This window comes from Eumetopias jubatus, unplaced genomic scaffold, assembly GCF_037043125.1.
Source record: "Eumetopias jubatus isolate StellerSeaLion01/CBP00866 unplaced genomic scaffold, mEumJub1_p1.0 scaffold_10, whole genome shotgun sequence".
NCBI lineage: Eukaryota > Metazoa > Chordata > Mammalia > Carnivora > Otariidae > Eumetopias > Eumetopias jubatus.
In genome coordinates, this window is record NW_028274816.1 from 46,211,574 (window position 1) to 46,235,530 (window position 23,957).

General features: G+C 48.7%; 2 protein-coding genes across 2 annotated transcripts in view; one reads left to right on the plus strand and one right to left on the minus strand.

Moving 5' to 3' along the window:
- Positions 1-6,898: 6,898 nt before the first annotated feature.
- On the plus strand, positions 6,899-16,904 carry CEBPG (CCAAT enhancer binding protein gamma). The gene is made up of 2 exons (XM_028123692.2): positions 6,899-6,991; positions 13,380-16,904. Exon 2 carries the CDS (start codon positions 13,476-13,478, stop codon positions 13,911-13,913), a length of 438 nt encoding a protein of 145 aa, XP_027979493.1. The 5' UTR covers positions 6,899-6,991; positions 13,380-13,475; the 3' UTR covers positions 13,914-16,904.
- Positions 16,905-20,127: 3,223 nt separating this feature from the next.
- Positions 20,128-23,957, minus strand: part of PEPD (peptidase D) — a 111,380-nt gene continuing 107,550 nt past the window's right edge. Inside the window, exons 14-15 of the mRNA XM_028123686.1 lie at positions 21,138-21,329; positions 20,128-20,415 (exon numbers count right to left, since the gene is read on the minus strand). Coding sequence (XP_027979487.1) covers positions 20,278-20,415; positions 21,138-21,329 — 330 coding nt within the window. The 3' untranslated portion in view covers positions 20,128-20,277. The remainder of the gene's footprint in view (positions 20,416-21,137; positions 21,330-23,957) is intronic.

A 23,957-nucleotide genomic window follows, 5' to 3' on the forward strand; every position in this document is an offset into this window, starting at 1 on the left:
CTGCAACTTACAATTCATGACTATTATTTATTTGGTCACTCAGTTGTCCCAGATTTGGCCATTGGGAATGCCTTCAAATTAACTCCTAAGTTCTTGTGATATGTCTCTATCAGTTTTGGAGCATTTTTTCACTTCCTGGCACCATGAGATGTGCCAGATTCTTCTTGTGTTTGCCCTGCCCAATTCTGGAATCAAGTACTTAACCAACGAACCCTAGTTCTGTTCACTGACGGAAGATATTTAGAAACCATGATTTGGTCTGTCGGTGGGATCATTACTACTGGGGTGTTTTTGCTTTTGGGTCCTCTCAGTGGACAAGGCTAGAGAACACACATAAATATGTTCTCACACACACCTATGCACATCTGTATTTATTTCTGTATCTATCAGTCTGTGTATATACTACAAATCATGAATTCATCCTGATAAACTCAGATTCCAACCCAACACCACCTTTTCCCTCATCTGTAACTTCTTTCTCCAACAGTGAGAAACTCCATCTCATTGTGGATGAGATGTGTGTGGATGGTCTGTACCTATCGTCATGTGCTCACATGGTACGCACCCACCCCCGTGCTCACAGACGACATGTGCTATTCTTAAGTGCACAGGTGACATCTTAACTCATGGGATAACGAAGTCTGACATGTGGCGAAGGGCTGTATAATGGACATTCACAGTATTTACTAGTTACTATTTACTAACTGTTCAAGTTTAAACCATGTCAGATTATGCCAATGTATTTACTTGTTTGCTCAGTCCTAGCATGTACGTAAAATAGTTTCACAATTGCTACCATACCCCTTTGAAGAATTTAGTAACTAGTGCATATTATTTGCGTACAGTTATTTTTGTAGTTAGCCTTATCCAATCAAAATACTATTTTCTAAAGTTATTCAGGTTAGGTTCTGTCTTTGTCACAGTGTGGTTATGTTGTTCATTTGTAGTGCAGTTAGGTTCATTGGTTACTATTTGTACTTTACTTCGGGTTCCTCCCACGTCCTGGTTGGTGTTAACTATTTATTTCTGGGGTGTGTGAAACTTGACCGTGGTTCTCAGAGTCAGAGCTATACAAAAAGGTCCACTTACTCTCCGCCCATCTACTCTACCCTCTTTCCAATTCCCTTCCACCCTTGTAGATAACCAATCTCATTCGTTTCCAGTGTATGCATCCCGGGTTTCTTTTGCATTAATGATCCCCTGCCGAATCTTGATGGCAAATGGACAAATACAGTAGCCAAGGCTTAAAAAGACATGGTAATGAAGAGTACAGATTTCTCAAGGTGGAAGGTGTGGGTCAGTTGGACATGTGAGCTACTTTGACCAGAAGAGGTGCTAGCCAAGGGTGAGGAAACTGTAGCACGGATGGGAGGGGAGGCGGGTGATGAATATTGGTGTAGCCTTGAGGACAACTGCAGCAGTAGGCACTGTAGTTCGTCTACTAGCTATCTTCTGGCAAATCTTTCCAGGAAAGGAGACCATCCAGAATCCTGGAGAAGCTCTTCACAGGTGGGATTAATTTATTGTAGGTAGTAAGTGGATTCAAGCCCTGGAAGAGGTGGACTGCAGTAGACGTCGTGGTGTAACCCTCCCCCCGCCACGCTTCCGGATCCCCATTCGGAACAGAGACACTCATGGCCTCCTGCCGCGTGCCCCCCTCATAAGTACCTGGCACAGCATTGTGCGCATAAAACAGAACCCTCTCTTTCTATGAGACAAGAACAGAGTATAGCAGACAGGAGAATAGCAAAAAGCACCACAGTGTGCATTTGAATGTTAAATCCTATGCCACTGAGAAGAAAGCAGAGGGCCAGCACGAACTAGAATAGTCAGCAAAGTTGAGATGGTCTCCAACCTCCCTCACCAAGTATTTCTTGGCCAGCTCCTGGAGCCCCACCACGAGGCACTGCAGCACTAACATGGTCCCATGACCATCATCAAGGTCTCTTGAGGACAGGCCCTTCGGCACAAACACTACTTCTGCTTCTTCTTTGCAGAGTTGATCCCACAGCCAAGGGGGCTGATTCATGATGTTTACAAAAGCACAAATCCTCCAGGCATCAAAGCAGCTCCCCTGGGCTGAAGAAATGGGATCATTCACAGAGGTGGGGGGGGGGGGATGTCCCTGTCTTCACAAAGACTGCTACATTGTGCTTGCCTCTCCAAATCTCAGATGTTTCCCCAGAAACCTTTGCAAAGAAAAAAGAAGACAACGGGGCGTCTGGGTGGCCCAGTCGGTTAAGTGTCCGACTTTTGATTTCGGCTCAGGTCATGATCTCAGGGTCATGAGGTCAGTCCTGCATCAGGCTCAGTGCTGAGCGTGGAGACTGCTTGGGATTCTCTCTCCCTCTCCCTCTGCCCTGCCCCGCGCCTGCCCAGTATGTGCATGCACACGCTGTCTCTTAAAGAAAAGAAACCAAGAACTGGGTCCTAGGTAGCAAATGCTTTTTGGATGGACAAATTATTTTTATGCCTCCCATGTGCCGACACCATGCTAGCTTCATGTCAGTTTACTTAATCCTTATAACAACTCTATGAGATATGTACTGTCAACCTTCTTTACCCATGAGGAACAGAGCTTTAGCTATGTTAAATACAGCCAACATCACTCTTGTCTGTCTCCAAAGCCCATCACACTGCCATGACGGAGACTGGTGTCATATATATCATACGTAAGCCAGTAACAAAAGACAAAAACCAAACACCCATTTATCTTCAGTTTTGTGCTTCATAGGCACTGGAATAATTTGCATTACAATTATTATGTAGCAGGTAATCAGTGCTTATTCAGGGAAGTGAAGATATAAGAATAAGACCCTTCTGGGCCCACAAAAGATACAGATGAGCTCTCCTGATATGCATGACGTCATGGCCTTATGTATATAGATGGCACATACCTATCGTTATATGCCCAGACGGCAGGTGCCTAGCCTCATGCCCACAGATGCATGCAACTCTCCTCCTGTGTGTGGATGATCTGTACCTATCGTCATGTGCTCACATGGTACGCACCCACCCCCGTGCTCACAGACGACATGTGCTATTCTTAAGTGCACAGGTGACATCTTAACTCATGGGATAACGAAGTCTGACATGTGGCGAAGGGCTGTATAATGGACATTCACAGTATTTACTAACTGTTCAAGTTTAAACCATGTCAGATCTTTCTCTTTCAGGCATTGGACACGCTTACAAAAGTTACAGTGTCCTAAAACAACCATTCAGCATCGTAGCCATTATGATTCCAAACAGTGCTTCCAAAGGTAAAATGAGGTATAAGTTTTGCCTTCAGGCATGGGGAGCATATCACATGGGGAAGCACAAATCAGGCAGCCAGAGCAAAGGAGGGTCCATCAGAGTGACCCCAGTGTGATCCGCCATGTGAAGTGGATATTCCTGGATGTGTCTGCTCAGCACTCCTTTTTCCTTTGGGAAGTGCCTCAGCCACTCCCTCCCGAGCTGCCTTGTCAGTGCATCGTGACCTGTTCCTGGCCATTTGGTTATTTCAGGGATGAGCACTTGACCCAGCTGGGCATCGCGATCCCAGAGTCCTTGCCTAAGACTTTTCTAACAGGGACTTAAAAAGAGAGTCGGCTTTTCTTTAGTGACCCAAACTGTGAACATTGAGGCTGTCAGTGACTGGGTGAAGAAAGTTGGTGTGCAAGGAAAAGATCAATGAAACCAATAGGCACACACACACAGACACACACACACACACACACACACACACACACGGACAGAAAGGCAGAGACAGATGTGAAGACATTTGAGTTCTTGGTTCTGATATAGCATGGGTATTTCATGAAGAGGGCCCTAAAATCTTTGACCAAGTCCTTCTTTCTGCTAAGGCTGGGCAGAGATGGTTTGCAGTTATTTCCAATAAAAGGGCCCTTACCAGTACAGAATGGTTGATGATCCCTGTCCTAGTAATGCTAATATACTGCAGTAAATACCTACTGAGAGGCAGACATGTGGCATTGTCTCAATGCTCAAAATATAGATGTGGCCCAGATCTCCTGTCAGAGATGGTTAATTTGGTATATTAATTTTTGAGAAACTTTCCAAATATAAATTTATGATAAGTACTTAAGTATTATAAGTACTTAAGATACATTTAAGATACATGCATAAGTTTGCATAGTAAACTTTTATTGATCTGGCTTTCTAAACAATAAGAGATTTGAAATTACCAAATTTTTCCTTACTCTACAGACGCAAGTGAAATAAGATATGGTAACTAGGGGAACTATTCCAAAAAACACATTTTAGGATACACTACATGGGTGCGTACCATGTGAGCACATGAACACCTTTAATATTCAGTGGCTGAATGAATCATCAAAGCTACATGAAGCACAGCTTGACCTTGTTTTGAAGTGTATTTTAGTATCCTATAATTCTATGATATAACTTGTTTATAATTCATGTATGAGCATCATAGTAATAACAGCTACTACTTTTGAGTTCTTACCATGCAGCAAGCAGGTACCATTCTGGGGGCCAAACACACATTGACTCCTTTAACCCCCACAGCAATCCTCTTGGGTAGATACTGTCGTTATCCCTATTTGCAGATGACCGAGAGGTTACATAATTTGCCCAAGGTCACACAACCATTAAGAGGTTAAGCTGTGGAGAGAAGAGCCTGATACTACAGTCCACACCTGTTAGGTAACTAAGATAATCATAGTAGGTCTCAGGTAAGTAGCATAATCAACTAACAAGACATCCTACCTCTCAAGTCCTTTAGAGGGGATTTTAATGTACTACTTGTTTACAAACTCTTTGGATTTGTAGAATATGGATCAGGTATCAGTGAGGCAGAGATCTATGCAGGAAACCTTTCTTATGAGGGTTTAGGTCCCTGTGACTTGGAAGAGAGCAACACGGTGGATTTCCTCAACCCAGAGACAGCCTCGGCGAGGCTCTCCTCATTTCCTTACGGTGAGAGCAAAGCTTTCCAAGGCTTCTTATCCTCTTAGGGTAAAAATCAGAACTCTTCCTGGGCCACAGGCCTTGTTAATTTCACCAGTCTCCACTGGGACACTGGGACACTGCGCCTCACTACTCTGGCCTTACATTTCTCCCATCATAAAACCTTTAGACAAGGCATTTCCTCTGACTGGTACATGCACTTCCATGGGCACTACCTAAGCAAACCCTACTCATCTGTTAGACCTTCCCTGAACCACAGACCACATCTGGTTCCCTTCTTATAATCTCACAGCATCTTGTACTTCTTTTTTGTCGTATTTATGAAAGTGGTAACAGAAAAATTGTGTAATTACTGAATGTCTGTCTCCCTGGCTCTAGGGGCAAGCTTCATGTAGGCAGGGGCTGTGTTTGTCTTGTTCGTTGCTGAATCTCCAGCACTTAGCCCACAGCTTAGCAGGTAGTTAGCACCAAAAAATATTTGTAAACTAAGTAGAAGAATTACCAGCTGCCAGCTGAAGAGGAAATAAATACTTGAGTCTCCTTGGCATTGACCAGACCTGCTGAGTGTGAAGACCTGCCCAGACACAGAGAACGCTAGAGCAGCTTGGCAGAGCGGTCAGCAAGCCAGAGGATAAATGAGTATACCTACAAAACTTTTTTTTTCTATACGACTTTTAAGTGATTGGCAAGTGGTGAGGGCAAAATTATGATTCTGTAAGCAATAAAATACAATCTAGTTTTAACAGTGCTAAAATCTTGATCAAAGAAATTTCAAATCAGAACACTGAAGGCCAAAGTAAAAGAAACAGTGGTTTTGATGGTATTATGTCTTGCTACCAAGTATGTTTCTATGGTTAAGGCTGTTCGCTTTTAGTTGCAGCCCTTTTAATTTTGTTTTATCTTTAGTTTTTGCAAAGGTTTTTATTATCTCTTTGCTGATTCCTCGAAACAATCTTACGCGGAGAACTGGTGCCCTGGCCTGGGCGATGAAGAAATGTTTCCTCTTTCAAAGACTCTTATTTTTTGTACGATAAGAATTGCTAAAGAGGAAGCAATCAAACCTATCGCGCTGGCTCTGTCCTCCACCCAGCGCGCTGCTTCCTGGTTTCAGACGCTTTCAGATCCTCCTGTGGTGTCATTGGATACATAAAACTGGACTGCCATGCGTTTTTTTGAGATCCCATCTCTCAGTCTGTTCACCTGGATGACGCCACACGGGAATCGGTCGCGCAAACCCGATTCGTTTTCCGGTGACAACGAACCACAGTTTGCAGCGTTCACCAATGTGACATCAGTCCTAAGCCTACGCTGGGAAAACGTGGCTCTACCACTTTTCCCGCAAGTTGGCAGCTGCCTTAGCGGCCGTGAGGTCCTGCACCTCCCCCCAGGCTCCGTCGGGCGCCCCGCGTCCCGGGAGGCGCGTGTCGTGGGCCGCTCCGCGGGACGGTCCCTGCGGATGCCCAGGGGGCCTCCCCGAGGACGCGGCGAAACCCCGACGGACTTCGGCGACTGAAAAAACCACCGCAGGAAGTTGTGCCTCCCAAAGACAGGTGCTGCCTTCGCAAGGCTACAGCTCCCCAACGCCTCCAACTCTCACAGGTCCTTTCTCGCCGCGGGTCTCCCACAGCCCGGAGCCACCGCCCCGCGCCAACCGCCGAGGATGCGGGCGGTGCCAAGAGCCTCGGTCCGCTCCCGCCACACCCGCCGCCCCGCCGCCCCGCCGCGCCGCGCCGCGCCTCGGCCACCGCCTCCGCCACGTGCCCGCCTCCCGCAGCCAGGCCGCTCGCGATTGGCTGGCGGCGCCGCCCGTCGCGAGGGGCGGGCGCGTCGCCCTCAGGCCGGCGCTCCTATTGGCCGTGGCGGCGGCGGCGCGCGCGGCCCGGGCGAGGAGGGGAAGCCGGTGGCGGCGGCGGCGGAACGGGCGGAGGCTGCCGGTTTCGTAACCGTCGCTCCTCCTCGCTGACTCGCGGGCTGCGAGGCCTGGGTCCGTCGCGCCGCGCCGCGCGGGGCCGCTCGGAGTGGAGGCCGCCTGGGGGCGGGCGGGCTGGAGGCGCAGGTAAGGAGGCCGCGGGCGGGCGGGCTGAGGGAAGAGGAGGAGGCCGCGGCGGAGCCGGCCGCTCTCCTGGTTGCCGGCCGGGCCCGAGGAGACCCAGCCCGGCCTGAGGCGGCCGGCTGGCCGGGAAGGCCCCGCGCGGCCCGCGGCGCGGGCGGCGGCCCCGCGCGGCGTCTGATGCAACCTGCTGGCAACACCCGCCGGGGCCGCTGAGCTCATCCCTGGCCGCGGCCCAGCGCCGTGGCGCCACCCGCAGACCCCCGCGCTCTCCCCGGGCGCCCCTCGCCGCCGGCCCGGGACGGGGCGGGGCGGGGGACGAGGTGTGCCCCCTCCGGCACCCGGCCTCTGTTGGAGAAGCGGGCAGTGGTGACAGGCTAGGCGCGTATTGGCCCCTGGGGATACAGGGTGTTCCCCAGAACAGCAGTAGGTGGACCGTCCCTTGCTGTAGTGCCACATCGGATCTTGCCCGCCCCTCCAAGACCGCTCCGTGAGGGGAGGCGAGACTTCGGTTCCGAAGTTAGTAGAGCGTTCAAGTGGGTAGCGAAAGTAGTTGAATTTTAAGTCCGTGACTTTACAGAGCTAATCCTGTGCTTACTTACGGAGCTGTAATTTGAATATCCTGCACTTGACCGCTGAACGAAGCTGGATGAACGTGCAGCTACCACAAGTGGAATAGGAAAGAGAAGGGCCAGAAACGGAGCGCTTCTTTAGCCTGTCGCAGCGAACATAGGAAAATAGCTAGCAGAGCGGTCTAGATGAAGAGGATGGAGATGCATGTTTGAGGGGGAAGGATCATCTGTTCTTCCGCGGGGGCTTGTATGTTTTTATTCGTCAGAAGGTTTGATTGTTTGGTTGGCCTGGTGTCTGAGGTTCATGTTGTAATCTGGCACCTTAAAACGTGTCAGTTTCAGAAAGGTTTTCAGGTTAGTGGGTTACACAAAAATTGGTAGTTCTCTTTCTGAGCCTACACTCAGCGAATCCTTACGTGAAGAGATTGCCCTTAAGTTCAGGTAGGATAACGCGACTCCCAAATAAATTTCGGAAAGAAAATACTGTAAGGGCTTGCTTGACCAAGAAATTCTGCATCTTAAAGTTCTTGATACCGAAAAGTTAAAATCTGGTCAGCTATTACCACTTGATCAGTATGGGGGATGAGCTGTTCTTAAAGTGGAGTCTGTTTCTGGGAAAACTTACTATAAACAAGGCTAAGTAATTACAGGATGCCAGTGAGTTGAAGAATTTTTTGATTTCTTGATTCCTGCTTCTGGTGGGTGCACTTGGCTGATTCAGTCATTTTTAATACCTGTCTGAAAAACAGGAGGAAACAAAATTTCATTTTTTCAGAATATCTTTTAAGTTCTCCAGAGCATAACATGACTGTTAGCAGTTGTCTGATCTTGGAGAGGTGGTTTCTTCTGTAGGGATTTAAACAGCACATGGTGAGTCCCTGGTAAAGACAAATAGGACCTCATGGTGCTGAATTTGGTCTTATGGTCTAGGATTGCCTCACCTGATCACAGTAATGGTAAATGGGGGTAGCCACAATTCCAGGTATGTTGTATAGTCTTGGGAGTGAGTGCTTCCACCGGTTCTTGTAGGTACATTGGTCTCCTACCTTTTTGGCTTTCCAGCCCTATCAGTTAAAATTTTTTTTTGAGTATGATTTCCTCATAGGGGTATATTTATAAACAACGTGTGTACTGTTTTATTTTTGTATGTTGTAAATCCTACCAAAGGAAAATTAAAAAGATGATGTTAAAAAAAGACAGACGAATGTATATTTTCTCCATACTCCAGTGGACCACTCATGTACTCCCCAAAGGGAGGTACCCTTCTTCATGGACCCCCGTGTTGGGTCATGAAGCAAGCAGTGGCAACTAAATAGAAATCCTGCTCATTTGGGTATGTATTGACTTTGCTTACCTTGACATCACGTATAGTAGAGTTGTCAGACCCTGGCAAAACATACCCAAGAACTTGAGGTTATTCATGGGAACACATAACTGGCTAAATAGAAAATAAAGGTTCTTAACTGAGACGAAGAAAAGACCAGACAAGAAATGTTCATTGTATAGACTGGGCACTCGAAGTATCAAGTGGAATTGTATTTTTATTTTCCTGTACACCTTTAAGAAAGACCAAGAACTTAGGGTTGGAAGACTATAATATCTTCCTAACACTCTTGATTTAATTGTGGTTGTTTTAAGAGATGTTAATGCTAGAGAATATCATTTCTATATAGGACATTTATAAAAATAAATGTTTTCTCTTAGCCTCTGAGCCAGTATTGGACAAATATTTCTCCAGCACCACCACTCTATGGCTAGCCCCTGCACTAGATGCTGGGCGTATGGATATGAAGACAAGAGTCCTGCCTCTAGCTTAGTCTACAGGGAGCCACAATATAGAACTGGCATTGACAGAGAAACTAGGGGAACAAATTGGACAGCCACACAAAGAAAAGAGAAAGCATGACCATTTAGGGGATTGGTAGTGGTTCGGTATTACTGAGGTGTGAAGCGTAAGGGAGCAAGGGCTGGAGAGAGAGTGAATACCTTCAGTTTGATGCTGGACACTAGCGCAGGTTTCCGTGCCCCGTTGGTCTGGCGACAGTGGCTGGAGGGTGCACTGCTAAACTGGAGGGACGAGTGCCCCCTGGGGAGATGATGGCAGCTGGAGGTAATTCCGTGGTGGTAGGATGGAGAGGGATGGTGGTTTTAAGTTCTTTTGGGAGGTGGGTGGGTGTACAGATTGGGAGTAACGGAGAAACATCTGTGAATATTTTGGAGTGTAGATGCTCACTGAGGATATATGAGTTAAGAATTTATTTTGTGGGGGGCGCCTGGGTGGCTCAGCTGGTTAAGCGTCTGCCTACGGCTCAGGTCATGATCCCAGGGTCCTGGGATCGAGCCCCGCGTCGGGCTCCGTGTTTGGCGGAGAGCCTGCTTTTCCCTCTCCCTCTGCCTGCCACTCTGCCTATCTGTGCTCGCTCTCTCTCAAATGGATAAAATCTTTTTTTTTTTTTAATTTTATTTTGGGGAGCATGGGGAGGAGTATTTGGTTGTATATAACGTGGAAAAAAAAGTGACAGGCGGATTAGGAAAATTCTTAACAAGTTTACTTTCCCAAATGAAACTTAAGAGAAGTTTGTTTTACTCATTCTAACCTTTCTGAGTTTTCAGTGTGTTACTGATTTGAATGAACACTACTTGAATTAAGAAACTTGAATTTAAAAAAGTTTACTCAATCAGACCGTCTTTCTTAAGATCCATTGTTAGGGCGCCTGGGTGGCTCAGATGGTTAAGCGTCTGCCTTCGGCTCAGGTCATGATCCCAGGGTCCTGGGATCGAGTCCCGCATCGGGCTCCCTGCTCCTTGGGAGCCTGCTTCTCCCTCTGCTTCTCTCTCTCTCTCTCTCTCTCTCTCTCCCCCTCCCTCCCTCCCTCCCTCCCTCCCTCCCTCCCCGCCCCCCCCAGTCGCTCATGAATAAATAAATAAAATCTTTAAAAAAAAAAAAAGATCCATTGTTAATCTGCAGCATTGGCTCTCAAACCTCAGTGTCAACAGAATCACTTGGAGGTCCCTCTGAAACAAGACTGCTCAGCCCCATTCCTAGAGCTCCTGATTCTTATGTCCGGGGTAGCCTGAGAATTTGCATTTCTGACAAGTTACCAAATGATGCTGCTGCTGGTCCAGGGACCACACTTTGAGAACTACTGCTCTTCAGTTTTTTTTCCTGCTCCCTGCCTGAATGATTCACATCTAAGGAAACGAGGCACCACCCTGCTTCCTGTGGAATGAACTTTGGTAGTATTTGTCCTCACAGGAGCCAGTCTTTCATTTAGGGTTGAATATCCAGATTTGAAATAAACTAATTTTTTTCCCCATTGTAGGTGCTCAGTATGGAAGGAACAAAAGCATAAATGACAGTGGAAACTGTGAAATGTGTAACTTTGGAGGTAGCTATTTTGCTTGTGTAAAAACACAATTGATAATCTGGAGTTAACTCTCTTGGACCATTTGGCCCTTTGACCCCCCCCCCTTTACTTGGTTTACTCTCCTTAATGGATATTTTTTCACTTAAAACTTACTTCCTTGGCTTTGGTTGAGGAACTTAAATAAAAAAACATTTTTGAATTATTTTTATTATTTCCAAGTTTCCTTGCTTACATTTTTACCAATTTGATAGTTTCTTTGTTTTTCAAGCAATGAGTACATCTTCAAAGTCCCCCCCTACTCTAGTACCCTACCGGAATGAGTCAGGCTGAGGTAAAAGAGCTCTTCCCCATTCCCATATCTTCGGGTACAAAAATGGGCATGAACATCCCTGAATTTGGAGCCTGTATTAAAAGTTTTTAGTGACTTGGGAATAAAAAGCAAAGCATAAAGGGGTAGAAAAGAGTTTTTAGTGACTGAAGTTCATGGTGTATTTTCAGAGTCAGAAGGCATCTTACCATTCTGTATCCCTCATTTGCAGATGGGGAAGTCGAGGCCCAAAGAGGGGAAGAGAGAGGTCCAGAGCAAAACCGGGGGAGCCAGAGCCAAGACAAGAATTGACCTGGTTCCTGCTCTGTGCTTTTTGGATCATTGTTCTCTTTGAGCTGTCTCTAGAGATTGGTTAGCTTTAAAGGTTAAAACCATAATTGGTATATGAAAAATTTAAAAAGTTAAATAAGGTGACCATGATCATGATGGTTGAGATAATCTCTGGAGAAGTGTTAACGTTTTTAAAAGTCGACTAAAATTCTTAGGCTCACTTTACACCAAATAAATAAGCAATAATGTCGGTGGCCACTATTAGTGGTAAGGTGGCCCAAGTTAATACTGAACTGCCACTGTTTAACTGGAAGAAAAAAATAGGCAACACAACAAATTATCCAGGGAGATTGTGAAATGTCCATTATGGAAGATAGACTCTCTGTAGATAGCCATCCATGGCTTGGAAGGAAGCTTTCTCTTTTGCTGTACTTTTGGAGTGAGAACAGATGACCCACTAACTCAGGGCTGCATGCATGGCTTTGAAAACAATTGAAAGTAATGATAATACGGACTTTTTAAAAGGAAAGATTTTTAAAAGCAGACCTGGCTAAAGGTTTGGGTGAAGCTACTGGTGTTTACTGAGTTTTTCTCAAAGAGTTGTGAGATGTACTCATTCGAGGCATCATAATTCTGGCTCCAGGTTTTATCCACTGATGTAGGTTTAGCAGTTTTGTGAAAAGAGAACAGGATAGTTATGAACCATAACACTGCTTTCTGAATTTCCAAGAGTGCTGTGATTTTGTGGTGGACATGGGTCATTCGCTGAGTCAGTTTGTCTTGAAGTGGCCTCATGATCGGATAGGTATGCTTTTGACACATCTTAAGGCAGCTGTAATGACCTAGTTGGATTGATAGTAAAATCCAAGCATGACTAGTTTCTGAAACTGTGGCTTCATTTCTACGGGCAGCAGTGCAGGAACACTCGAGGGTTGGCATTCCCTCTGAGCCATGTCTCCCTTGTCAAGTGGGTGCCGGCGCGGTCTTTCTGTCTAGCCTCAGCCCTATACTTGCTCTTCCTTGGGTGCATCATTAGGGCTTTTGTTTCTTTCCTTGTGGTTTCAGGTTGCCTGTGTTGAGATGTGTTTATAAATTATGTCAAGAAGGAAAAAAAAAAAAACACTGTTAGAAGCAGCCTGGTGGGATGGGGCAGCACACTGGAGGTCCCAGAGCTCCTAAATCTCTGATCCAAGAAGCTAACTTAAGAAATCTATGTAAACTACTATCTTTGAGGTCATTAAAAACAAAACAAAAGCCCCCTCCCCCACCCCCCCCAAAGAAGTCTTTTCAGAATATTCCATAAAGATGTACTCCGGGAGAAAAGTCAAGTTCTTGGTGACTTAGGTCTCTGCATATTGGTGTAAGGAGCATGCAGTGATCCTGATGAGTCGTGGAGATCGGGCACTCTGCCGCAGGATTGTTTTGACCTGAGCCAACAATTGAAACTTTGTCCCCCTTTCTTTGCAGGTGTCTCTTCTATCATAATTGAACTTAGGTTTTATGTGTTTCACCCAAACAGCTCAAATTTCTTTCTGGCAGATTGCCAAGTGCTATTCCTCTCTGCTACCTAATTAGCAGTATTCTTTTGTTTTTCCTTCCATTTTTGATAACAATCACAGACGGGCAGTACCCTCAGGGATGCAGGTGGGCTGAATTTGGCCTTATGGTGCTCCTGTACTAACTTACCTTTCTAAATTAAATGATTTAGACTTCTGAAACATTGGAACAGTTGGCAGTTGCTGTAGACTTTTCTCCGCATAATCAATTAATGTTGGCCTGCTGTTAGGTACATGCAAGTTTAATCTCATTTGATCTTGTCATTTCAAACATTTTAATGCAATTTATTTTTTAACTAGGTGCATGTGAAGATTTCTTGGCAGCTTAGTGTGGAAACCATTGATCACCTTGCCCTCATTTCTGCCTGTTCTGTGTCAGCAAGAGACAGCGCCCAAATGAGCAAGATAGCCCAGCAGAATAGTGCTCCGGGAATAAGTGTTATTCATACTCAGGCTCCTGCCGGCGGCTTACAGCAGGTTCCTCAGCTGGTGCCTGCTGGCCCCGGGGGAGGAGGCAAGGCTGTGGCCCCAAGCAAGCAAAGCAAAAAGAGCTCGCCCATGGATCGCAACAGCGATGAGTATCGTCAGCGCAGAGAGAGGAACAACATGGCTGTGAAAAAGAGCCGGTTGAAAAGCAAGCAGAAAGCACAGGACACGCTGCAGAGAGTGAACCAGCTCAAAGAAGAGAATGAACGGTTGGAAGCAAAAATTAAATTGCTGACTAAGGAATTAAGCGTATTGAAAGATTTGTTTCTTGAGCACGCACACAACCTTGCGGATAATGTGCCACCCCCTAGCACTGAGAATACGACTTCTGACAACGCAGGGCAGTAGACCTCACCCCTCCCAAACCTCACGCCTTGTGACTTGAACGTTAAAGGTGTGACTACGTACGTCACTCGTATCGACGGCCGAACCTTGTCTTGTCCCATTATTCGGAGACCCACTGAAGGCTGTTTTCTAGAATCAGCGCTGAAGAGTTGATTAGCTAAGAATGTTAGCCATGTAATTTGAGTATCTAGTTTTAAATGATACAGATTTTTTTGTGGGGATGAAACAAATTTTTAAGGTATATGGTAAAAAAAAAAAAAAAAAGCCCTGGACCTTGATATTCTTAATAAATCCTCACTTCCCAAGAAATGCTTCTTTTGTAGGTTGATAAAAGGAATGGGGAACTGGCAGGTCCCGCAGAACGGTCGTGGTTTTATTGGAGATGGTTAATTAGACTAAGAGAAGTTGAATGCCATCTATGTTAATCTATTTGTGGTTTTTTTTCTAAATTATGTATTAAAAATCCTTAGGGCTATAGAAATCAATCACTTTGTAATTTGGAGTGATTTTATGTATAACATAAACCTTGTTTTAGCCTAATTAGTACTGTTCTCCCCTAACAAGTATAAGTTTTTGAGTAGCGGTGCCAGGTTAAGTAAATTCCATTACGTTTTAAAGGCAATATACAGCCAGTGGCTTAAAAATACTAATGATTAGGAGGCAAATAGGTTTCTTAAAAATAAAGGTAAAGCATATTAGAATTATGCTTTCAGGATACCTTTGGGTTATTGGATTGGCATTACTTTGTTTTCTAACAACGAAAAACCCCCAAGAGTTTAGAGAAACTTGTATCTGTAAACTACAATTTTTGTTTCTGTAGATGCTGGTCAAGTAAGTAAATATTTTTAAAATACCATTTTGACAGCCAAGTTAGTAGACAGATGCCTTAACAGTTGACCGATTGGGATTTAGGTAGTTTCTCCTGTGTCCAGATATCTTCAGTGGGGCCATGATTATTAAAGGCAAAAATTTCTTGTGAAGGATCATCTGGCGTTTGATGTTAACCAAGTCATTATTAGAAAAATAATGTCATCAACTCTCTGCTGTCTCCCAAAATAACAGTCTAAGAAAACTTGAAAGCGTAAGGTTTAACCTTTAATTTATTTCACTTAAATACATCTTTTTATATTGTTTTTGTGACGTTTCTTTTTCTAGTTAGTGGGCTCTTCTAGACTTTTGTACCACTGCTTCTGTTTGTTCATTTGTATGCTTTTGTGTCCCATAAATTATTTTAGAAAGAAAATACTGATAAAACTCAGGATATTGACATTTTTGTTGAGACTAAAAAATGGCAGTCGCTAAAGTCGGTGATCGCTAGGGTCTGGTTTATATCAGTGTTGGTGGTTTTGATTGTCCTTGTTGATTTCTTTTTTTTCCTTTTTTTAGCACAATCCTAGCTCAGATTTTTTGGCTTCCGTGTATTTCTGTGTGTGTGTGTCTAGGCTGGTGACAAAAGACTGAGTCACATCTGATTAAAAAGTTTGTGTTACCAGGTATCTTATTTGAACATGGTCACTTAGTTTTTGGCCATATTGTTTCTTACTAGCACCTGGAACAGTGTAACCAGGATGGGACTCAAGTTGCACCCTTGGGTTGGTGCAAAAGTGCGGTCTGGGCAGGTAAAAATACCACCGTGACCTGCAACTCAGCAAAGCCTCTGGGCCTTGGTGACTGGAACCCAGTGTTGTTCCATGAGAGCCACTGTCCCAGGAGGGTTAGCTCCCCGGAGAGCCAGGAGACAGGATCGAGGTTTCTGTTAGGGTCTGATACCAGTTTACTTTGGCTGGAGTATCAGTCTATTTCTAGGTCGATAGGTGTTTTGACTGACTAGGAGGTAACCCGCAGAATCCTACTGAATCTTTCATAGCTGATTGATGTTATATAATTAACCTATTTAGAGGTACAGTTAGGTCACTTGAATCGTTAAGCGCTATAAGGGTGTTAGACATTGTAATCTCTTGTTTACTAAAAAAAAAAAATGTCTTTCAGAAATTGATGTCCCTATGGAATTTATGGTTACCAATTATATTAACTGACTTAACTGTCTTGGAGAAGAAGCTTTAGGGAAATCATCAGGGGTGTGCGCTCGATACTTCAAATCCAAACATAAGATTGAAACTTGAAAAATTGATTCAAGCTTTCCTGTTACCTATGCAAATTGGAACTTTAGCACAAGCCGTCATGTATGCGTAGAACAAAAATGTTAAACCATTGTCTTGACTGTCTTACTGAAGTGTTTGGGAATGAAAGTTTGCAGTTTGATAGATTTATCAGTATCAAATTGAGGGAAACCAGGTGTGGGGAATGGGTAAGTTTAGAGCTCTGGGAATTGTAAGATGACTTTTGTAACTTCTGTTCTGTAGGTTACATATGCACCGTTAGGGTTTGATCTGCCTTTACCGGCAGGTCCAGTGGTTTAGGACTAGGCTTTAGTGTAAACGTCTAGCTGCCTCTGAGTCATCCGAGATGGGTGCTTTGTGGATGGGGGTGGCAGCACGTGGGGAGATCAGAACAGCTCTTCTACCATCTGGCCTCTTGCGATGACTGGAATATGAGCTCAGATACTTTGGACATTCTTACTAAGAGGTAGTAAGGTAGTGATAAAATATGACCAGATGTTTGAAATTTAGGTCACAAGTGTGAAATTCTGAAATTTACATAAAAATAGTATGTACAATTTAGTATTTGGTATTAAAAGAAATCAGCCTTTGGTGTTTCTCACCAAAGAGGGCTTGAAACATACCTGGACAACCCAGTTAGCACTCAGAGTGCTTTTTGATGCCTTAGAAATAGGAAGCAATTTTTTGTTTGACAAAAGCTAGGGAGGAGAAAGTCCATTCTAATAGCTGTTAGAGATGCCTCTCAGGAAAAAGTCCTTACCTTGTTCTTTTTGTTCCTGGCTTTCCTCAGTTTGTGAGATTACTCTATTTTTTTAAATATAATTTTATTTCTTTCAATGAATTTGAAATAAAAAACATTGGAATAATGACTGTATTTCCTTGTGGGTTTCTTTCTGTTCGTATCCCGAGGAAGAAGTAGTCCAGATGTGCAAGAGCTCTGAAGAGCAGGCAGATGGTGGCCGTCTCCCCTGCTGTCCCAGCCCAGGGCAGGGGTGAGGGTCGCTGAGGGTGGGGGGGCAGGAGGTGCTTTTGTCCAAGCCTAGATTTCCCTGAATGGATGGGAACGTCATTTCCTCTGAATATAGAGGGCCTCTTCAGTGCTGTTCGTTGTCACGCGGTCTAACCCGGGAATGCGGACGAGGGCGGAGAAGGCAGCAGCGGGCTCGCCTGCTCGGGCGCCTCGTGGCTCAGTGTGTGGTTTCCAGTCACACGGTGGTAGGAGAGATGAGTCCTTGAGGCTTTGAGGCCTCGGGAAGGTCGAAGTAAGGCCTTTCCCCTAGCAGCACAGTTTATAGCGTGTACCTCCTCTTCATTGACGTGATGTTGTAGGGTGTCTCTGCAGATGAACGAGGCAATACTGAATCCATGCTGATTGGAGTGTTTCAAGGGAAGATGTCATTTAGAGACTCTTCTGTGATCTGTCAGCTTTTTTCATGTCTTGGGAAATAGGTTTCTACTTACTACATTTTAATGACAATCGTAGTGCGGTAATTATTTCTGTGGGTAGTGCATCCTATTTGGTTTTTACAAAGTAGTTGTAATTTGGGAGTCCATAAATAGTTTGTCTTGGGGAATTTTATATAGAGATGATTTGTGAAGGTGCCAGCTTTTTTTTTTCCAATAAAAGCACCTTTGGACCTCTGTCACTGCCTGGGTGTATCTAGAGTCCGTGTGCATTGTACGTGTCCTCGAAGGAGACCGCCAACGCCGAATAGTCTTGTACTGCCATGCACACTCCTCGCACAACTCTGGGCCTGGAAGGTATGTGGCGGTGCCCGCAGGGTCCGGGGTGCAGAATTGGGCTTGGAAGCGAACGGGCCTGTTGTACTTTCCGTGTCACCCAAATGACTACATCTGGCCGGGCCTTCCCGCTCCGCCACCTTTCCCTTCTTCCCCCTAAATGTGCTCCTCTCCCTCCCCCACCGCACAGAACCATCGTCCTTCTCCCTTGCCTGGACTTGGTCTCCTTGGACCACTGCCTGCTCTCCAGGACCTTCTGTCATTCCCCACTGCACCCAGAGGGAGACCCGTCTCCTTGTGACGTGGCTCCCCTCATCTGCGGCCTTGCTTTCCCTTCGTCCTCTGTCCCCCATTACTTTGCTTTGGCTGCAGGGCTTCTCCAGACTCGTTTTACTCCAGGCCGCCTTTGAACAGCTCACGTCTGGGTGCCTCATCTTGTCTCGCTTTTCCCTTTCACTCCTTCCTGTCTCAGCCCCCTGGCTTTCTAGACAAGGTCAGCCTTTCCTTCACGGCACTTTTGGGTGAAGAGATTTGTGCTTGCTTGTTCAAGGCGAAGCCTCTCAGGATCCCCGAGGTTCGGAGAGCAGGGATGGTGGTTTTATACTATACCAGCACAGAGTATCTGCTCAGTTATTTATTGAATGAATACCCAGACCCTTCCAGGGTTTCAGAAAGGCTTTTTGAGTGCTGTTCCACTTTCTGGAAGGGTCTCTGAGGTGTTTCTGAAGCTGTGTGCATTTCTGCAGGGGTCTGGAGGCATGAGGAGTTGGGTGCACCCTCTGGACCACGGGGCAGAGTGGGCTCTGGCGGCCCCCAGGGCCCCACACCGCCGGAGGGTGTCCTGACTCACCGCCCTGGGGCGAGACCAGTCAGACCTATGCTCCCAGTGCCCCCCTGTGATAAAGAACATGTAGTTAACGGGATTTCCCCTTACTCTTTTGACCTTCTTGCTTGGTAATCACAGAAAATGTACGTGAAACGGGCAGTTTTGGTATGAGGCGTCTGAAGGAAAGGAAGGAGAAAGATGTGATAACAGCCAGCTGCGTTTCTTAACACAAACGAAACTGTCCATTTAGAGCGCTAGCCTCACTGTACCCGGGTTTATCCAGGGGCGGGGGCAGCTGAAACCCCGGACGCCAGGACGTGTCCCCCGCAGGTGCAGCCGGGGCAGAGAAACATCGGTGAACGGAGACTCCTGACACTCAAGTCCATCACTGCAAACCGCTCAAGGTCACAAATAACTTAGGGACTGCCTGAGCACTGGAGCAAACCTGAAAAAATGGGTGTGATCGATCTGAGGAGCAAACCAGGTAAACTGTGATCTGGAACCGAGGTGGTCTCATTTTAATGTGGTCACTTTGCAAGCACTTTTGTGTTACTGCCGCAGGAAGAAATCGGTTTGGCCTCAACGCTTCAGTGACTTCTCAAAATGTCTAGCTTGGGCTACAGAGTTTCTCACCCCATTGTGGTTTCATCTCTGGTGTCCCTTCACCTTGGCCCGGAAAGTCCTGGATGGGAGGCCTGTGGAGAGACAGGCCCGGAGCGGTTTCTCACCCAGCTCCCCCGCTCCTGGCGGGGGCAGGGCTGCGGGATGGGGTGGGGGGTGGGGGGCTGGGCCAGCAGAGGGGAGGACGGCATTGTGCATTCGGCGGGGACCAGGCCTAGCTGGCCCCAGAACACTCCCTGCCTGAGTGGAGTTTGGTCCGTGGGTTCACACTTAGGGAAGACAAATGGTCTCCGCAAACGGAAGCCACTAGAAGGCTCACCTCTGCCACAGAGCTGCCCTAGGTGGCCGTGTCGCTCAGGTGGATGCCAGCTTTGCTATGAAAAGGGCATCAAGGACAAGGCATCCCTGCAAGTCTCACATTTTATAGAACTATGCCTTTAAGTGCTGCATAAAAATTCTGCCCCCTTCAGAAATCTAGCTTTGAGGCAGTAGCCCCGTCCTAGAAAAGGCTTCTTCCTCTAGCAGTTCACCTTTTCATGTGCAAAGGCCCGTGCAGGGTGGCTCCACGCCTGTGCCGGCTCTCTGCCCCGTCAGCTTCTTGGTCCGTGCGTGCCAGGCTCCGCTGCCGAGCGAGAAAGAACAGAGAGGAAGCAGTGCACAAAGGACCATTTTGGGAAACTTTTTATTGCAAATTCGACTCTGCACATTGATTTTTGAGAGGAAACACTGGAAATGGATCTTCCCAGAGCAGAAGAATGCAAATGACAACAAGACACATTACAGTCGCTATTAAGGAGCAGAATTCTTTTCCATTAGCACTTTAAAAGCCACTGTCATTCAAGCAGAGTAAGAGCAGATTCAGGTGTGATCTTGCAGAAGGTTAAGAAAGAGACCCCCCCCCCCCCCCCGCCCCAGGAAACCACAAGCTCAAACATGGACGCAGCCATGGGATTTCTGAGCACCCATTTCTCACTGCTTGAGGGCCAGGCAGGAGGCTGCCCATCGTGAAGATAGGTGGCCAGGCTGGGTCCCTGGTCCCACTGGGCACTCCCAGCTGGCTCTACTTGGGGCCAGAGAAGGGAGTAAAGGCCTTGTCACTGCCTGCCATGCACGCTTCGATCTCCTCCACCGTGCGGGGCACACAGGTGAGCAGTTCCATGCCACTAGCAGTCACCACGACGTCCTCCTCGATCCGGACCTGCATCACAATGACAGACACTCATGGGGCGCCTGGGTGGCTCAGTGGGTGAGCATCCGACTCTTGGGCGTCGGCTCAGGTCATAATCTCATGGGTCCTTGGATTGAGCCACGTGTCGGGCTCCACGCTCAACAGGGAGTCTGTTGAGATTCTCTCTCTCTCTCTCTCTCTCTCCCCCCCCCCGGCCCCTCCACCCTACTTGGGCGCGTGAGTGTGCACACGCATGCTGGCAAATAAATCTAGAAAAGAAAAACTCTGGGAAAAAAAGAATGACACACTATTTCTGAGTTGGTCTCACACACCAGATTAGAGGCTCAGACCAGCCGCTGGGTTGGGGGAGCCCCTTCTAAGGAACGGTCTATCTTGCCTGTGATGGAAGGGGCTGGCCTCCAGGCCTCCGTGGGAGGCTGTTGAGACGAAGCCTCCTCCCATGGGGCCATCTGCTCCTGCCACCTGCCCACCCAGTCCTTGCCCCTTGCCCGGGGGACGGGGGCCCCAGAGTGGGCAGGGGTTTTGTAGAATCTGCATCTGTCTTGTTGAGGAGCGAGGCACCGGTCTGTGACAGACCATGAGAAGGCACATGCTGGGTCCTTCTCAAGGGAGGAAATGAAGATCATCCCCACCCCCACTAGGGCTCCTGTGTCGAGACAAAGGGGTGACGCACTGCAGTGTGCACGTGTGGGTGTCCAGGGGGCTCGGACGCGGGGCCTGTGGACACTCACCCCACCGAATCCCCGGAAGCGCTGCAGGACCTCGCGGTTGAAGAAGCAGGCGCGGGCCGGGTCGGCCAGGGCCTCGTCCAGGAGGTGGTCGATGAAGTAAATGCCCGGCTCCACGGTGAGCACCATGCCCGGCTCCAGGTGCCGCGTGGTACGCAGGTTCCGCAGGCCAGGCTCATCGATGCGTTCCACGCCCTGTGAGGAGAGGAAGGGCCCGGAGGACCCCAGCGCTGGCACGGATGGAGGGTCCCCGCTGTGGCGACAGCCAGATGGCCCCTAAGGCCCACCTGCTGAGCCCTCCCTGCTCTCACTGGAACTGCCACGGGCACTTCGGATGAGACCCTCCACTCTCTGCAGACACCCCCAGACTTGGCCGGTTCCTGCCCCTCGTTAGCCCCCGCACTGCCTGTGGGAACCCTGTGGACACCTATGTGCACGCCCGCGGGCCGAGCTGCCCGAGCCGGCAGCCCTCACCCAGGCCCTGTCCCTGCCAGACAGGGCGGCAGAAGCCAAACTCGGGAAGCCAAAAAAGCTCTTAAGGCGGCTGCGAGGCTTCCCGCGCTGCATCGTGTCTTCCAGGCAGCTGGAGTGGAAACCGGCCCCAGAAGCGCTGGGCCCCGCTCCCCCAGGCCAGGACCCAGGTTTTCCGTGGGGCCTTCCAGGAGGAGGAACAGGTGCTGTCCCCAGGACAGGCCTGACGCTGCTGTGCACATGCACGAACGCGCACGCGCGTGGAACCTGGGGGCGTGGCCCCAGGGGAGCACACGTGGGGGGCCGGCCCCCGCCCTCACAGAGCAGGCGACAGTGGCGGCGTGCTCCCTGCAGAGCCACCCTCTCCCCCCGAATGCCTACCTGGCCTGGGCCCCTCGATTCACACGGCAACGCCAACACCTGTCTCCCTGGGTCCCCGAGGCCGCCATCCGGCCCCCGCCCCGGCCCCTGAGCATGGGGTGGGCAGTGAACAGGCGTTCTGGTCGGGCTCTGAGCCTGCCCTGCCCCGCTCGCAGCTCTCGCCTGGAAGCCCGGCTGCTGGAGACGGAGCTGTCATTTCTGACTGTTTGGGGGCCAAGAACATCAGACTTCAATTAGTGGTTCATGTAAGGTAACCAGAAACAGGCTGGCTCGGCCTCCACGGCCGGGCACAGCAGGGAAGCCTGTGACGGGGATTCCAGGAGGGTGGGGACAGCAGGGCACGCGGAGAAACTTGTGCACGGCCACCCCGACCTGGCCTGAGTCGGGCTGGGGCAGAGGGGAGGAGGGGACACCAAGGCACTGTGACCCCTGATGGCTCACGCTTTGGGCACAGATGCCCCACTGGAGTAGCACCCGACCCTGTGCCACTTTCTGCCCAGAGGGGCTAGCCCAGGCAGGAGGGCCAGGGACGCACCCCCGTGCTCGGATGAGAGGTGCTTATGGGGCTGGCCGGTGGCCTTCGGCCATCTCCACTCCGTGCCTGCCCTGGACACGCCCTCCCTGTCCCTTACCTACGTGCTACCCGCTAGGTGCCTGTCCCTTTCCCTCCACTCCAAGGTTGTCAAAGCCAGGGGCCCAGCAGAGGCAGCAAACTGGTACAGTCAGGTACCCCTGTTCCCCCTCAGTCACTGTGGGCCCACGTCGGGCCACTCCATGGGCGCGCCCAGGGGAGGATGGTCTGCTCAGGCTTGTATAGAGACAAGCCCTCCGGAAAATTTCAGGACCGCCCATCCAATTGTGGGTGAGGGGAGAGCGGGAGGGGGCCCTGCCGCGACCCCCCGACCTTTATCCCTTCAGAGCATTAGCTCCCAGGAGTCTCCCACCGCGGGCACTGCCCGAGCAGGCCTGTGCGAAGCATGGGGGCTGGGCAGTGGAGAGCAGCCCCCCCAAAAGGGGAGAGGCTGAGCCCCCCGCCCCTTCAACCCTGAGACCTTCCGCCAGGGCAGCAGGCCGGACAGGGCCTCCACTTTTACTGGGCTCTGAGCAGAGGAGACCCAGATGTGTCTGGAGGCCTGAAATAAAACAAATGACTTTTATAGGAAAAGCCATATTTTTTTTCTACAATGTTTATCTGTCAAAAGAATAGACTCTGTGAGCACAAAGGCCTGCTTACTGGAAAAGATAAAACAGTTTGCTGCCAATTTTCTCTGGTGGAAAAAAAGCGCTCTGGCGACTAATGAATAACGAACCTCAGTTAACAATGTCTGGAAGGCCCTGCTCTTGGCTCCCTGTACACAATGTGATGGATAGAAATTAGGAAATTAAAACTGATTTTGTTTCTCCAAATTTAACTGTTTACACTTGAGGAAAAAAAATAATTGAATAATAATGCTCCTCTTGAGCAATTTTTTCCCCCCAAAAATCATTCTTCGTGCTTTCAAAATACCCTGCAGCCAACAGGCCCAGCCTAGTCTTGGCTAACTGGCTGGTGGGCCCCAGGGCGTGCACGATTGCATAAGCAGCCCCCTGCACCTTGGGCGCCAGGCCAGGCGGCAGGGCCAGGCTCACCCCCGCCCACCCGGGGCCCGGAAAGGCTGCAGCCACCTGCCGGGCAGGGCCTCCCCAAGGCTGGCTGCAAGCGCCCGCTGGGTGGTCCTTTCAAGAATCAGTGGGTAGGAAGGGGAGGGAAAGCCTTGTCTGGAAATGCCCACAGAAGCCTCCCTCTCCTGCTAAGCGTGCCTGGAGGGCCCGCAGACGAGGAGGCCATGGCGGTGTGCTGGCCCAGGGGGCTGGGGCTGCTGCTGGGCCTGTGAGGGGCGCTGGGCTCTGCTAGTCCCAGGAAGGACCCAGGTCAGCCCCTTATGGCAGTGCCTCACCGCCCCGGCTTGCATGAAGCCAGAGGCAGGAGGA